We start from the raw sequence: 12,892 nt of genomic DNA, 5'->3' as shown, positions 1-12,892 counted from the left end.
TCTAACCTTGGCTATTCTTAGATCTGTCTCACTGCTGTTCCTACTGGCCCACTAACCGTTATAAAAGATAGTTATAAAAGTGAAGTTATAAAACAACAAATAATTTCAGGACGCATCCTAATCCAGTTAACAGGATTGTTAGTTCTGTTAAGTGAAGTATAGAATTATTTATAGACTTAGATGTCAGTGTTCATGTTTAACCTAAGGAAACCCTGTAAATAATTTCTTTCAGTTTTAAGTAATTTTATATGCTGTTTTTGCATCTGTGACCTCCAATGATTATTAGAAAATGTAAAAAAGATCATAACAGTAATCTGTTATCTTTATATATATCTGTAATCTGCTGTAAAATCAGAGGTGCAGTGTGGTGCAGATGTGCAGGTGTTAGGTGTATACCCAGCTCTGGGCAGGGGTATTTACTGCATTCTAAAGCCAGACCAATATAGGATTTTTGAGACTGATTTTAGATTACCGATATGGCGAGAATTTCTGAGCTGGAATGAAAATGGACTTTTTTCTCTATGGATTGTGTACTGATTTTGAACTCTACAAAATACTCAGAAGGCTGCTTATTAAACAAATAACTTCATTAAAAGAATATTTAAGTTAAATGCTAACATAAACACTGTCAACCAATTTTAGTTGACATTGCTGAGAGCTGCTTCTTCTCTCTTGCTGTTTGTAACAGTATTGTAAATCACAGCGCACTCTGCTGGATAAACTTTGCAATGACACCAATATATTACCAGGGGCGGATGTTGCCCAGAGGCAGAGCGGGTCGTCCACTAATCGGAAGGTTGTTGGTTCGATCCCCGGCTGCTTGTCGAAGTATCATTGAGCAAGATACTGAACCCCAAATTTCTCCCGATGCTGTGCATCAGTGTGTGAATGTGTATGAATGTGTTAGTTTCTGTTTGATGGGCTTTACTGAGTGAATGTGTGTGAGTGTTTGGAAGACTAGAAAGGTGCTATACAAGTACAGGTCCATTTACCATTTACAACAATTTACAACAAGCATTATATACTGGAAAATTGCACCATGTCTGGGGAGCATGGCTGTCTTAAGGACAAACTGTAGGTACAAACTTTGCTAGATGGAGACAGATCTGATCAACGGATATAACGTTAGATAACGATGCTACACTGCCAGCTGAAGCACTGCGGCAGTGTTTTTTGGTAGTGGAGGAAGCATTCAGATCCTGAACAGGCCCAGCCCTAACCAATTTGGCACCCTAGGCAAGATTTTAGGTGGTGCCCCCCTTGCATCGCAGTAAATTCCACTGCCAGTTATATACATACATATACTCACGCAAGAAACTGAATAGCTTCGTCTTCGACATTTTATTTTATTTTTAGAGAAACAAGTTGCTCAATCAAAACAGTTAACAAGACAATAATAAATTAGAAATAAATAATACAAGAAATGTAATCTAAATAGCCTACACAAATGGACCTCTGTGAACTAACCCTGTTCGTACGTCATCAGTTAGAGGAGATGGCCAGTCAGCAGGGTCTGTTGGTGCAGCCTTTATTCCTGATGCTGCATCACTGGGTTCCTCTGAGGTGGAGGCGACAGGAGGATCACTTGATGCTGTTGAAGCGGCAATGACTGTAGATGGCCCAGTATTTGCAGAAGTTAGATTTAGATATTTCAACAGCGCATCTGAAGAGAGAAGAGGAGCAAGAGACACCATTGGGTGTTACAGTCTAATAATAAAAGAAATGATTCCAAGAATAAAATTAAATAATAAAAATGAACAACCTAAGAGATACATTACTTTCACTGTACTGTACATGAATGATATACAGTGCAATTTTTTCTGATATACAAATTAGATTCGATTTAATCTTATTGTCATTACAGTGAAATGCTGATTAGCAGAATGTAAAGAAGCAGTAAACTGCAGTATAATATAACATATGGGAATGTATTAACATCAATGATGTGCACTTTAACATGGATGTAAAGTTTAACACAATAAACACACTTTAGACAATACTGAACTGTAACACAACAAACAACAAGGCGTACAACTCTAATATATAAAGGTGTGTGAAAGGAATAGCATTTGACTGACTGTTACAAGCAGAGCAAACGTTAACTAACCAATAATAAATACAAATAAAAATACAGACAAATGGAAACAGCTGCTGAATAGATCTACTCTTTACAAATGTCCCTGAGAAATAGAAGGTGGGAGTATTACTTTTTTCCATAACAGCTGTTCGGCCCCTCCATAACATGAACTGACATTAAAACGAGGTAACACTATTTATTGATTAGCAAACCGTGTAAGGTTAAAGGTTACTATCGTTCTGTAACAGACAAATCATTTCATCACATTATCTTCACTCTACCTCTGTCTTTGTCGCGTCCTCCTCTTCTTTTCTTTTTTCCTTCCCTGGGCACCGGAAAGTTTTGGTGGTTTTGACATTGTTAATGGTTTCTGGGGTCACGTCAGAAAACTCAACCATCTCTCAGAGAGCAGGTAGAGGAGGCGGGGGCGCGGGGGGTTAATAAAGTCTTATTATTATTTAATAGGCTTTGCTATGCAGTTAAATTAATGTGGCCTTCTTTTTTTCATACTAAGAAATAATAGCACTAATCCTGAAAGTAGCAACACTGCGATATGAAAATACTCCATTACAAGTAAAAGTTGTGCATTGACATTGTCAGCAAAATGTAGGTAATTCTGGACAAATACCATGACATAGAGTGAACAACAACACTGCAAGTAATGTAACTGACATTAGCTATGTTGTGATAATTATTTTCATTATCGGTTAATCTGTTGATCACTTTAGTTAGTTTTGATCGCTATTAGTTGTTTGGTCAGTGTTTCCCCAAGCCCAAGCTGACGTCCTCAAATGTCTTGTTTTGTCCACAACCCAGATATTCAGTTTACTGTCATAGAGGACAAAAAAATTGGCCAAATTGAATAAAAATACCTTTAATCTACAGTATAAGGCTTATGGAGTAACGGATTACATGAAATGTTATCAGGATGCAGAAAAAGGCAATTGTATCCAAATAAAACCCCTAATTGGATACAGTAACATTTAGTAAAAATGGTAATTATTTAGCAGATAAGAATTTTAAAATACATCAGTTTTTCTTTAAAAATACACTAAGCAGAGGACATGGTATTGATACTAAAAAAAAAAATGTATTTTTTGTATCGGATTGTGAATGCTAATGTTAGCTAATGTGATAAAACGTTACGTGACAGTGTGGGTTAAACTTCTCCTGCCCCCAAGTGGCCAAAACATTAAATGAATGTCAGTGTAAAAGAGTGATAGTCATTTCTATCAGCATTGTTTAATTTGCATATACTTTACATATGTTTTAGTCCTAACAAGTAACAAATATTGCAAATGATATCCCTGAAAGTAGTCGTCAGGCTATTTTTGTTAGTTGCTACTCTTAAAGTTTATGATTGACTTGAAAAAAGTTTGCAGTAGCTCCATGACAATGCAGCAAATGCCATTCGCTGAAGTTTTACGATTGCAAATATTTTTCACAGCAGACTGTAACAGCACTAGCAAGAAAAAAACAAGAATTTGTGAGTTATTCTTCCATTTTAGATTTTAATGGCACTGCTGATAGTAATGATATTTTCTTTGAACTTTTTTGTGTAGCTCTTGTTCAAGTATGACCTGGTCAAGTATGACATGATGAAAGATGAATTGGTGAAAGATCAGAATGGTTTCTGTCAGCGAGTGAAAAAAGGTAAGAGTGCAACTTCTAAACATTTCCACAAATTATTAAAGCTGCAGTAGATAACTTTTCTAACAATAACTTTTTGTCATATTTGCTGAAACTTTCACTATATCCTGACAGTAGTTCATGAGACAGATAATCTGTGAAAAAATCAGGTTCCTCTGGCTCCTCCTAGTGCTCCTAATGGCATTTGAAGGAACCACTGGGCCTGAATAAAAACAACCAATTAGAGCCAAGAAAGATTCCCAGGTCATCAAATACAGATGCTTTGTGACTCTGGGAATGAGACTCAATAATCAACTATCTGCAAGCCTTCAAACTAAGGCGTCTTTATATTTTTCGTGGCTCTGATTGGCCCAGTGGATTCTTGCAATTAGGAACACTAGAATGAGCCAAAGGAACAAAGTTATTTTACCTACTGCAGCTTTTACTCAGTTTTCTTAGACTTTTTTTTCTTTGAAAATGACTCAACCTGAAAATGCTTTGTATTGATTTTAGACTTTCTGTCTTCCTCTCAGGTGAGACAGGGCTTTTACTGTCCAAAGTAAGCGCCACTAGCCCGTTCTTCGGCTACGCTGGAAGCAAGCAGCTGACTGAGAAGAAGCTAATGAGAAATGTGTTTGTGAAGGGAGACGCCTACTTCAACACAGGAGACTTAATGGCTGAAGACCAGGAGGGCTTTATCTGCTTCAGAGACAGAGTGGGAGACACCTTCAGGTACGGTTGGATAAGATTATTGCAGGGAGGAACCATACATACACCTTTAAAGCACCCATACCTATGATGATGTTCAGTATAACATCCTCATTATACCAGCAATTCTGTGATACAAACTAGAGGTGTGGAGTTGAAACGTGAGCATTTATTAGCCAGATGACCACTAAATCCTACACACTGGACCTTTAATGGGTAACTTGGACTGTATTTCCCCATGTTTTTGTGTCTAAGCGGCTAATTGGGACTGCAATTCTTTAATTTGGTCAAGTATTGTACAAGAGTGCTGCAGCTAGCAGCCACCAGCCACCAAAACTGGCTGAACCATAATCCTAATGGGCAATTGGGCACCCTCAAAGTACGTCAACTAAAAGTTGTTGTTTTTGCCACTGACAGACTGTACTCAGATTGTTATTAAGTGTCTGACAACATTATGGAAAGGATCCTTACAAAGATAGACCTTTTATTTAACAAGAAACAGCCATAATATTGCTCTGTTCAAAGCCACCAGACTCCATAGAAATTTTTTTTTAATTTTACCTCACAGATCATCGTAACATTCAAACACAAAATAAAATGAAAAAATAAATAAAATAAAATAAACAAACAAACAAAATAAAACTCACCAAAACTGTCTTTGTTAGTTCAACAATCACCAACTCTGGTTTGGTGAAAATAAAAAACTTAATTCACCAAGTTACATGTGAAAATATCGTGGCTGTACACACTGTTTCTGCACGCTGCCTCTCGCTCCTCTCCAGATTTTAACATATAACCCAGTGGATTAAGACACGGGTTCCCAAACTTCAAGTGTTCGCAAGGAACTTCAAGGGCCCCCACAATAGATGCACATTAGACCTGGCACCCCGATTTGAGAACATTATGCCTTAAAGATTCCCCTCTGAGTGTTTTATTTTATTTGTAACTTTTAAGATTCTAAAGCCTTCAGAGTCAATCAATGATCAAACCACTGGTTTAAGGGTTTATTACATTTACTACCCTTCCCACCGAGGATAACCATGTGTACTTGCTTACAAGGGATTCACAGGAAATGTGCAGCATGATCTGGATGTGATGCAGAAGACAGATGCAAGTATTTGTCATGCAATTCAATTATGGGTTCAGTGTTAGGTCTTCTTTAATCTACCAGCACCAGTCACCACAGGTGTTTCCAAAGCTACCATGGCTGGAATCTAAAGGATTATAACTAAAAACAAAGAAAAAAGCTACAGATGATGTTAAAGTAAAGGGACTAATGATTAGACACTTGGTGAAAATGGGATAAAAACAGGTATTAATGTATTCATGCTCTGTATTATAGCATTTATGCAAAGCCTTTTTCTACTTGTTGATTGAAATCACCATTTCTTCCCTGATTTCAGGTGGAAGGGTGAAAATGTAGCAACAACAGAGGTAACAGAGACTCTTGGGCTGGTGGAATTTATCCAAGAAGTCAACGTGTATGGAGTGGAAATACCAGGTATGTTGAAGACGTGTTTGTACTTTTACCTCTGCTCTCCAGATAGCAACAAAATTACAAAGCCTTTGAAAAATTATAATAGTAGAGCTGTGTATTGACACAGCATTGATACAAGAATCTTGCGATGCGATACGTATCACAATACAGAGGTCTCAATTCAATATATTGCAGTGACAACAGCAACAACAGTAACCGTAGCAATAATAATACTTATAATAATAACACTAATATCAGTGATATTAGCAGTGTGAGTCAAGCAGGACCATGGCAGGAGGCTCCACCAGGATCCATGAGAACCTGCGAGACGAGAAAGCACAAGAACTCCGGGGAAGAAGTGAAGTTAGTAACATGCATTAATGGGACATGAATGAGTGCAGAAAGAGAGAGAGAGGAAGAGAGGAGCTCAGTGCATCATGGGAAATCCCCTGATAGTCTAGGCCTATAGCAGCATAACTAAGGGATGGTTCAGGACTCACCTGATCCAGCCCTAACTATAAGCTTTATCAAAGAGGAACGTCTTAAGCCTACTCTTGAATGTGGTGAGGGTGTCTGCCTCCCGAACCACAACTGGAAGCTGGTTCCACAGGAGAGGAGCTCCTATGGATACTACACCTCCTCAGATCAGTTAGGCTATTCAGATTTAATTATATCTTCTTAAAAATCTTTCCAACTAAAGTTGATGGCGGAGTCCATGTTACAACTAAAATAACATTGGAATTAAAAAAAAATTTTTTTTAATTATTATTGATGAACAATATTGTGGTATAGAAATTATATATAACGCTTATATAACGTAATATTAGGCTGCAAATTACACTTAAAAAACATTTTTACCTGAGACATTCAGCCAAACGGTGTGCCGTTGATCTCTCTGACCACTGAAGTTTATTTGATCTGTACCGATGTCTTCTTATTTACCAAAGTAAGAACATTTCATAAGAAGACAACGCTGGTAACAGTGTTGGATTATCCTCTTGTCTTTGAAGGATGTCATCAATATACATTTTCCTATGAGCTGCTGACACAGCTGGAGTACGTGCTTTGTGCCACTGAATACATGTTATTGTTCATTGTTTGTCTGTTAGTATGGTACTGACCTGAGCAAATCAATTCATCTATTCTAATCAGTGTGGATGGTCACAAATTTTTGCCATTATAGTTAATTGTTCTTGGTGTGGCAGCCCTTAATCACATATTCCACATATACCAACATTATTACTGCAGTCATCCCAAGCTGGGATCCCATTCTGTTTGTAGTACATGCAGCAATGGATAACTCTGAGCTAGAGAGTGATGACAGAGATTACATTGAACCATGTTGTCCACAGGGCACGAGGGCAGAGCAGGAATGGCCGCCATTATTGTGAGACCAGGCCTCACGTTCGATGGGAAGAAGCTGTTTGAGCATGTGCTGAGGGATCTGCCGGCATATGCTCGTCCACTCTTCATAAGGCTTCAGGTAACAAGCAGAGGCGTGCACGGTTTAAGGTTTAAAGTTTAAGGGGAAAAAAACCTTGAAAATTTAGCAAATAACGTCATACTGCAGATTACACCCTTTAAAGCTGCAGTAGATAACAAAAAAATAACTTTTTGTCATATTTATTGAAACTTTCTCTATATCGTGACAGCAGCACATGAGACAGATAATATGTGAAAAAATCTGGTTCCTCTGGCTCCTCCTAGGTATTTGCAAGAATCCACCAGGCCTGAATGAAAACAACCAATCACAGCCAAGAAAGACAGAAATGCTTTGGGTTGGTAGTTGGTAGTTGGTCCTAGTGCTCCTAATGGCATTGCAAGAATCCACTGGCCCAAACAAAAACAACCAATCAGAGCCAAGATAATAGTACCCAGTGTCAGTTTTTAACGACCTGTGAATGAGACTCAACAATCAACTACCTTTCTTGGCTCTGATTGGTTTCCTCAAATATGACAAAAAGTTCAAAAAAACGTCAGCATTTGTCCATACTCAATCATATATTACCATTCAGTTAATTTAGAATCCAAGAAACACTGCTTCCATTTGCACTCACACACCTGATTCTCATCACCTGGATCTTAGCTATATGCACTTTGCTCCACCTAGTGGTATATTTTATTATGCATATAATATAATTCCAAACATGTTAACTTATTTAATACAGTCTGAAACCTGCTGATAAATGTTGTTTTTTTGTCCGTAGGAGGTCATGGAAATGACGAGTACCTTCAAGCAGCAGAAGTTCCAGCTGGTGCAGAGTGGCTTCAACCCCTCTACAATCTCTGATCCTCTCTATGTGTTGGACTACCAGCAAAACGCCTACATTCCTCTTACAGATAGTATCTACCAGAGCATCTTCGCAGGAGAACGCAAGCTATAGAACTCACAAGTACGGGTGTTGACGGCATGGAAACAGTGCACAAAGAAGGATAGAAGAGAGCTCTGCATACTGCAGGATTTTATATGTGAATGAAACCAGAGAGACTACAATTACATTCTGAATGAAAAGCCATAATCTAGTTAGTGAATGAGAGGATTAGGATGAGTTGACTGTATACTCAGGAACAGTAATGTTCCTATGAGATATTTTCAGATAAATATGAACCTGAACGTATCACTGTGAAACAACAACTGCTTAAATGAACCTTGTTTAATCTCAATTTACCCCTCAAAACACCCCAAACACCTGACTGAAACAAGCTGTTTAACCAGAAATCCCTTCATCTCTCCATTTGTTCAAACACTTAAAAAAGAAACTAATTTAAAAGCCCTTAATACATGATATCAGTAGATTTTAGTTATGTGTTATTGTGGTCTATTTGGTGAGATTTTGATTAACATTAGGGCTCTTAAATATGATTTTCATCTATAAATTATCGACATTTTAATGGATTATTTAAGTATTCAATAGGTTTACTAAATCTGCTCTGATTGGCTGTTTTCATTCAGGCCCAGTGGATTCTTGCAAATGCCATTAGGAGCACTAGGAGGAGCCAGAGGAACATGATTTTTTCACAGATTATCCGTCTCATGTACTACTGTCAGGATATAGTGAAAGTTTCAGCAAATATGACAAAAAAATATTTTTTTCATGAAAGCCTACCTACTGCAGCTTCAAAAGAGCCTTCATTATTTCAGTTAAGGTGGTAAATGGTAAATGGACCTGTACTTGTATAGCGCCTTTCCTTCTTCTGACCACTCAAAGCACTTCTACACTACATGCCACATTCACCCTTTCACACCCATTCACACAATGATGGCAAAGTCCATCGAACAGAAATGAATCATTCATTCACATTCACATATCAATGCACAGCATCGGGAGCAATTTGGGGTTCAGTATCTAGCTTCGACATGCAGCGAGAGGAGCCTGGGATCAAACCAACACATTTCTGATTAGTGGACGACCCGCTCTACCTCTAAGCCACAGCTGCCCTGCAAGGTGTGAGTTTGCACCAAATTTGTGTTTTATTCATAAATGGATGGATTATATTATATTGAGGGGTTTTAATGGGTTATTTCTGTGGTTGGACTCGAGTCGAAACAAAAGAACAAATGCACTACTAAATGCAATGTCTGCAGTATCAAAATAAAGAATGCATAAAGGATCCACATTAAACTATCTGGCACCTAAAACGCATCTGGATAGATGAGTCACCTGGACAGTTAACAACCACGTTTAACTCAGCCTCAGCTATCTTGGGGGTCCCTTAACGTGCTTGTCCTTTGTGTATGAATGTGTGTGAATGGATGAATTTGACGTGTAGTATAAAGCTCTTTGAGTGGACTGGAAAGGCGCTATATAAGTGCGGTCCTTTTACCATAGTCAATCAGTGGTTAAACTAGGATCACTATAAACTGCAATCAATCACAACAAACCCTATTTCTTCCTTGTTGTTCCAACTTCCAAAAAAGATGATAAACATTCAAATAATAAATTCCCTAGTTTGAAAATCTTTGGGCTATCTAATGTTAGCTTGCTACAAGCTTTGTAGCTATATGAGGTTAACTTAATTAGATTGGCATTCGCTGAATATTTAGAATATTCTGAATAGTTTGCTTGCCACATACAGTGCTGGATACAGTTGTGATATGATCCAGGATTAGCGGGAATGATCATTTGTGCATCACAATTTTATTTTTCGCTGAAAAAACTATTCAGATCTTGATGGTGTGACATTTGTTGGGGTCGGTACCAAACAGACGTCTGGAGATTAAGATTTGTAGGCCAAAACATAGACTTGAGACTTGACATGGACTTCAAAAAATGACAAAAATGTCTGGGTTCAAGGGGTAAACCCCCCTGAAAATGATGGAATTTCATGAAATTCACTGAATATACACTTTAACTGATATGTATGTTGAAGAATATTTCATTTTACATGTTAAATAATAATTAATTTTAGATATAGGCTACACTGACAACCAATTCTAGAAATGAACACTGAGAAAATAAAGACTACATAACAATGTAAATATCTATACATCAGACTACAAGAATTTTGCATTATATACTGGGGAAAAAAACTGTTTTCATATCTGTGCGTATATTGGATAACATATATAGCGATACGATACAGATATGTCTGCGATAGGCCAATATAGGCCGATGGATATATTGGTTGAGCTCTAGTATTAATGAAGAGATGACTTTTATCTTAACTGATCAATTTTAAGGGATTTATCTACCTCTTCAAAAGCCCTTAAACTGTGCAAATAATCTATAAGAAATAACATACAATGTTACAATCCATTAAATTGCCCAGTTATAGTTCCCTTAGAGCTGCAGCAACTTTTATAAAAATCACTTTTTGTTCTATTTGCTGAAACTTTAACTATATCCTTACAGTAGTACATGAGACAGATAATCTGTGAAAAAATCTGCTTCCTCTGGCTCCTCCTAGGTATTTGCAAGAATCCACAAGGCCTGAACGAAAATAACCAATCAGAGGTTGGTAGCTTTAAGACAGTTGATTGTTGAGCCTCATCCCCTGCATCGTTATTGACGCCGGGCACAGTGGATTGTTGCAAACGTGATTAGGAGCACTAGGAGGAGCCAGGGGAACCTGATTTTTGCCCAGATTACCTGTCTCATATTCTACTGTCAGGATATAGTGAAAGTTTTAGTCAATTTGACAAAATGTTATTTTTATAGAAATTACCTACTGCAGCTTTAAAAAGTGCCTTGATTACATCAGAACTCATATGATGAGAAAATAGATGGCATTTTAAAGTACACAATGAAGGGATTTAGTTTTATGGCTTGAAGGTTCACAGAGGCTTTTATTTATTTTATGTTTTTTTATTTATTTGTGTTTGTAACTTACAAACACAAATAAAAGGTTCACAGATGTGTTGCTGACACTTTGACAAATGGATTTCCCCAACAAGATCAACACATTCTTCCACAGCTATTTAGTTTTTACTGATTTTACTCGAGCCAATCAGATTTTAATCCATCGTTTTTCAAATTCCCACATTACTCTGACCAATTACAGCACGGCCTGTATGTTCAAATGATATTTTTCATTAATGAAACAAAAATAATCGCTTGTTCTCTTGACTGTGAGAAATTCTGAATATAAAGCCCATATATTTAGCCATATCAAGAGTTTTTCCCATTTATGTCTTTTTGATGCTGTGAAAGTTCTGATTTATTTATTTATTTTTGTTTTTCTTTTTGTTTTCTTTTACTTTGCTTTTGAGATTTTAATGTGCACTGCAAAATGTATTTACAGGCATTCATACTTGAGACCTTTCCCAGGTCAAATTAGTTTGTTTGCTGTTGGGTAAAAAGTCTGTTAACATGAAGGGTCTTAACTTCACAGTAGATGCAGAATCAGGGCAGAGCTGTTATTGTGGTCAACCACAATAAGCTTGCTTCTTCCACCATCCTCAGCGTGTCTGCAATGTTCTGTTTGTGTATTTACATGATTTATTTTAGATATGAGCAGCTTATTTCAGTATATTAGCACAGTTATGTGACTGTAACTGAGAAGAGAGGCACCGTTTGTAATATTTTAGAAGAGACTGAAATGTACTGATCTGCTGTTTACTGTTCGTTTTGTGTTGTGTATGTTTTAAATAGTAATATTTAGAAGGTTCAGTTCACTTCTGTGTGTGATCAGTGTATGAATATGCTCTTAAAAAGTATTGCATACAGGCTACAGTAGGTCATTTTATATGTTTTATTTCTGACAGTAATACACGATTGGTTGTTTTCGTTCAGGCCTGGTGGATTCTTGCAAATACCATTAGGAGCACTAGGAGGAGCCAGAGGAACCTGATTTCTTCACAGATTATCTGTCTCATGTACTACTGTCAGGATATAGAGAGAGTTTCATTAAATATGACAAAAAGTTATTTTTTATAAAAGTTACCTACTGCAGCTTTATCATCAATCATTCCTATCAGCAATAAAACAAATTAAATTGTCAGAATTCACTAAAAAGAAGTCTTGACAGGTCAGGAATCAAGACATATGGTCAGACAGGTTGGAATTAATCCAACGGATTAGACAGACCCAAATGTGAACATTTTTACCCAAACTCTCTGTTGTAAACATCCATCACAGTTTATACACCAATTGCTGACCTGCTGTACTCACAACTCACATGGATTATTCCACAGCATTGTTGAATATTCGATATTCAGCTTTCTACTGTCTGTTTCTCAATACCAGACCGCTGCTATGATGACAGACTGTTGCTATGGACGTAGTTCAGATCTTAGACTCTGGATAATCATTTTTAAATCAATAAAATCATTTTTAAATCAATGTTTTGTGGAAGATTATTGGTTTCTTTAGTTAGTAGCTTTGTAATCAGCACGGTATTAGGTATTAGTCAACCTCTCAGGTTTTTCCAGTAAAACAATAATGGACGATAATGGACACTTCCGAGGGCATTATCCCTTACATAAGTAATACAGTGGCAACAATTCAATTCAATTTTATTCGTATAGTGCCAATTCGTAACAGAAGTTATCTCAGGACACT

The 12,892-nt window shown here is 37.1% G+C and overlaps 1 protein-coding gene across 2 annotated transcripts in view; it reads left to right on the top strand.

Annotated features, from left to right (window-relative positions):
- slc27a6 (solute carrier family 27 member 6) overlaps positions 1-12,673 on the top strand; it is a 41,176-nt gene extending 28,503 nt beyond the window's left edge. For both annotated transcript variants that reach the window (XM_051412300.1, XM_051412299.1), the window contains 5 exons: positions 3,640-3,730; positions 4,240-4,438; positions 5,818-5,915; positions 7,244-7,374; positions 8,099-12,673. In XM_051412300.1, the coding sequence (XP_051268260.1) occupies positions 3,640-3,730; positions 4,240-4,438; positions 5,818-5,915; positions 7,244-7,374; positions 8,099-8,275 (696 nt within the window). In that variant the 3' untranslated portion in view covers positions 8,276-12,673. The remainder of the gene's footprint in view (positions 1-3,639; positions 3,731-4,239; positions 4,439-5,817; positions 5,916-7,243; positions 7,375-8,098) is intronic.
- Positions 12,674-12,892: the final 219 nt, after the last annotated feature.

This window comes from Dicentrarchus labrax, unplaced genomic scaffold (assembly GCF_905237075.1).
Source record: "Dicentrarchus labrax unplaced genomic scaffold, dlabrax2021, whole genome shotgun sequence".
Taxonomy (NCBI): Eukaryota; Metazoa; Chordata; class Actinopteri; family Moronidae; genus Dicentrarchus; species Dicentrarchus labrax.
Note: the sequence above shows the minus strand (reverse complement) of the source record. Positions and strands in the feature narration are given on the sequence as shown.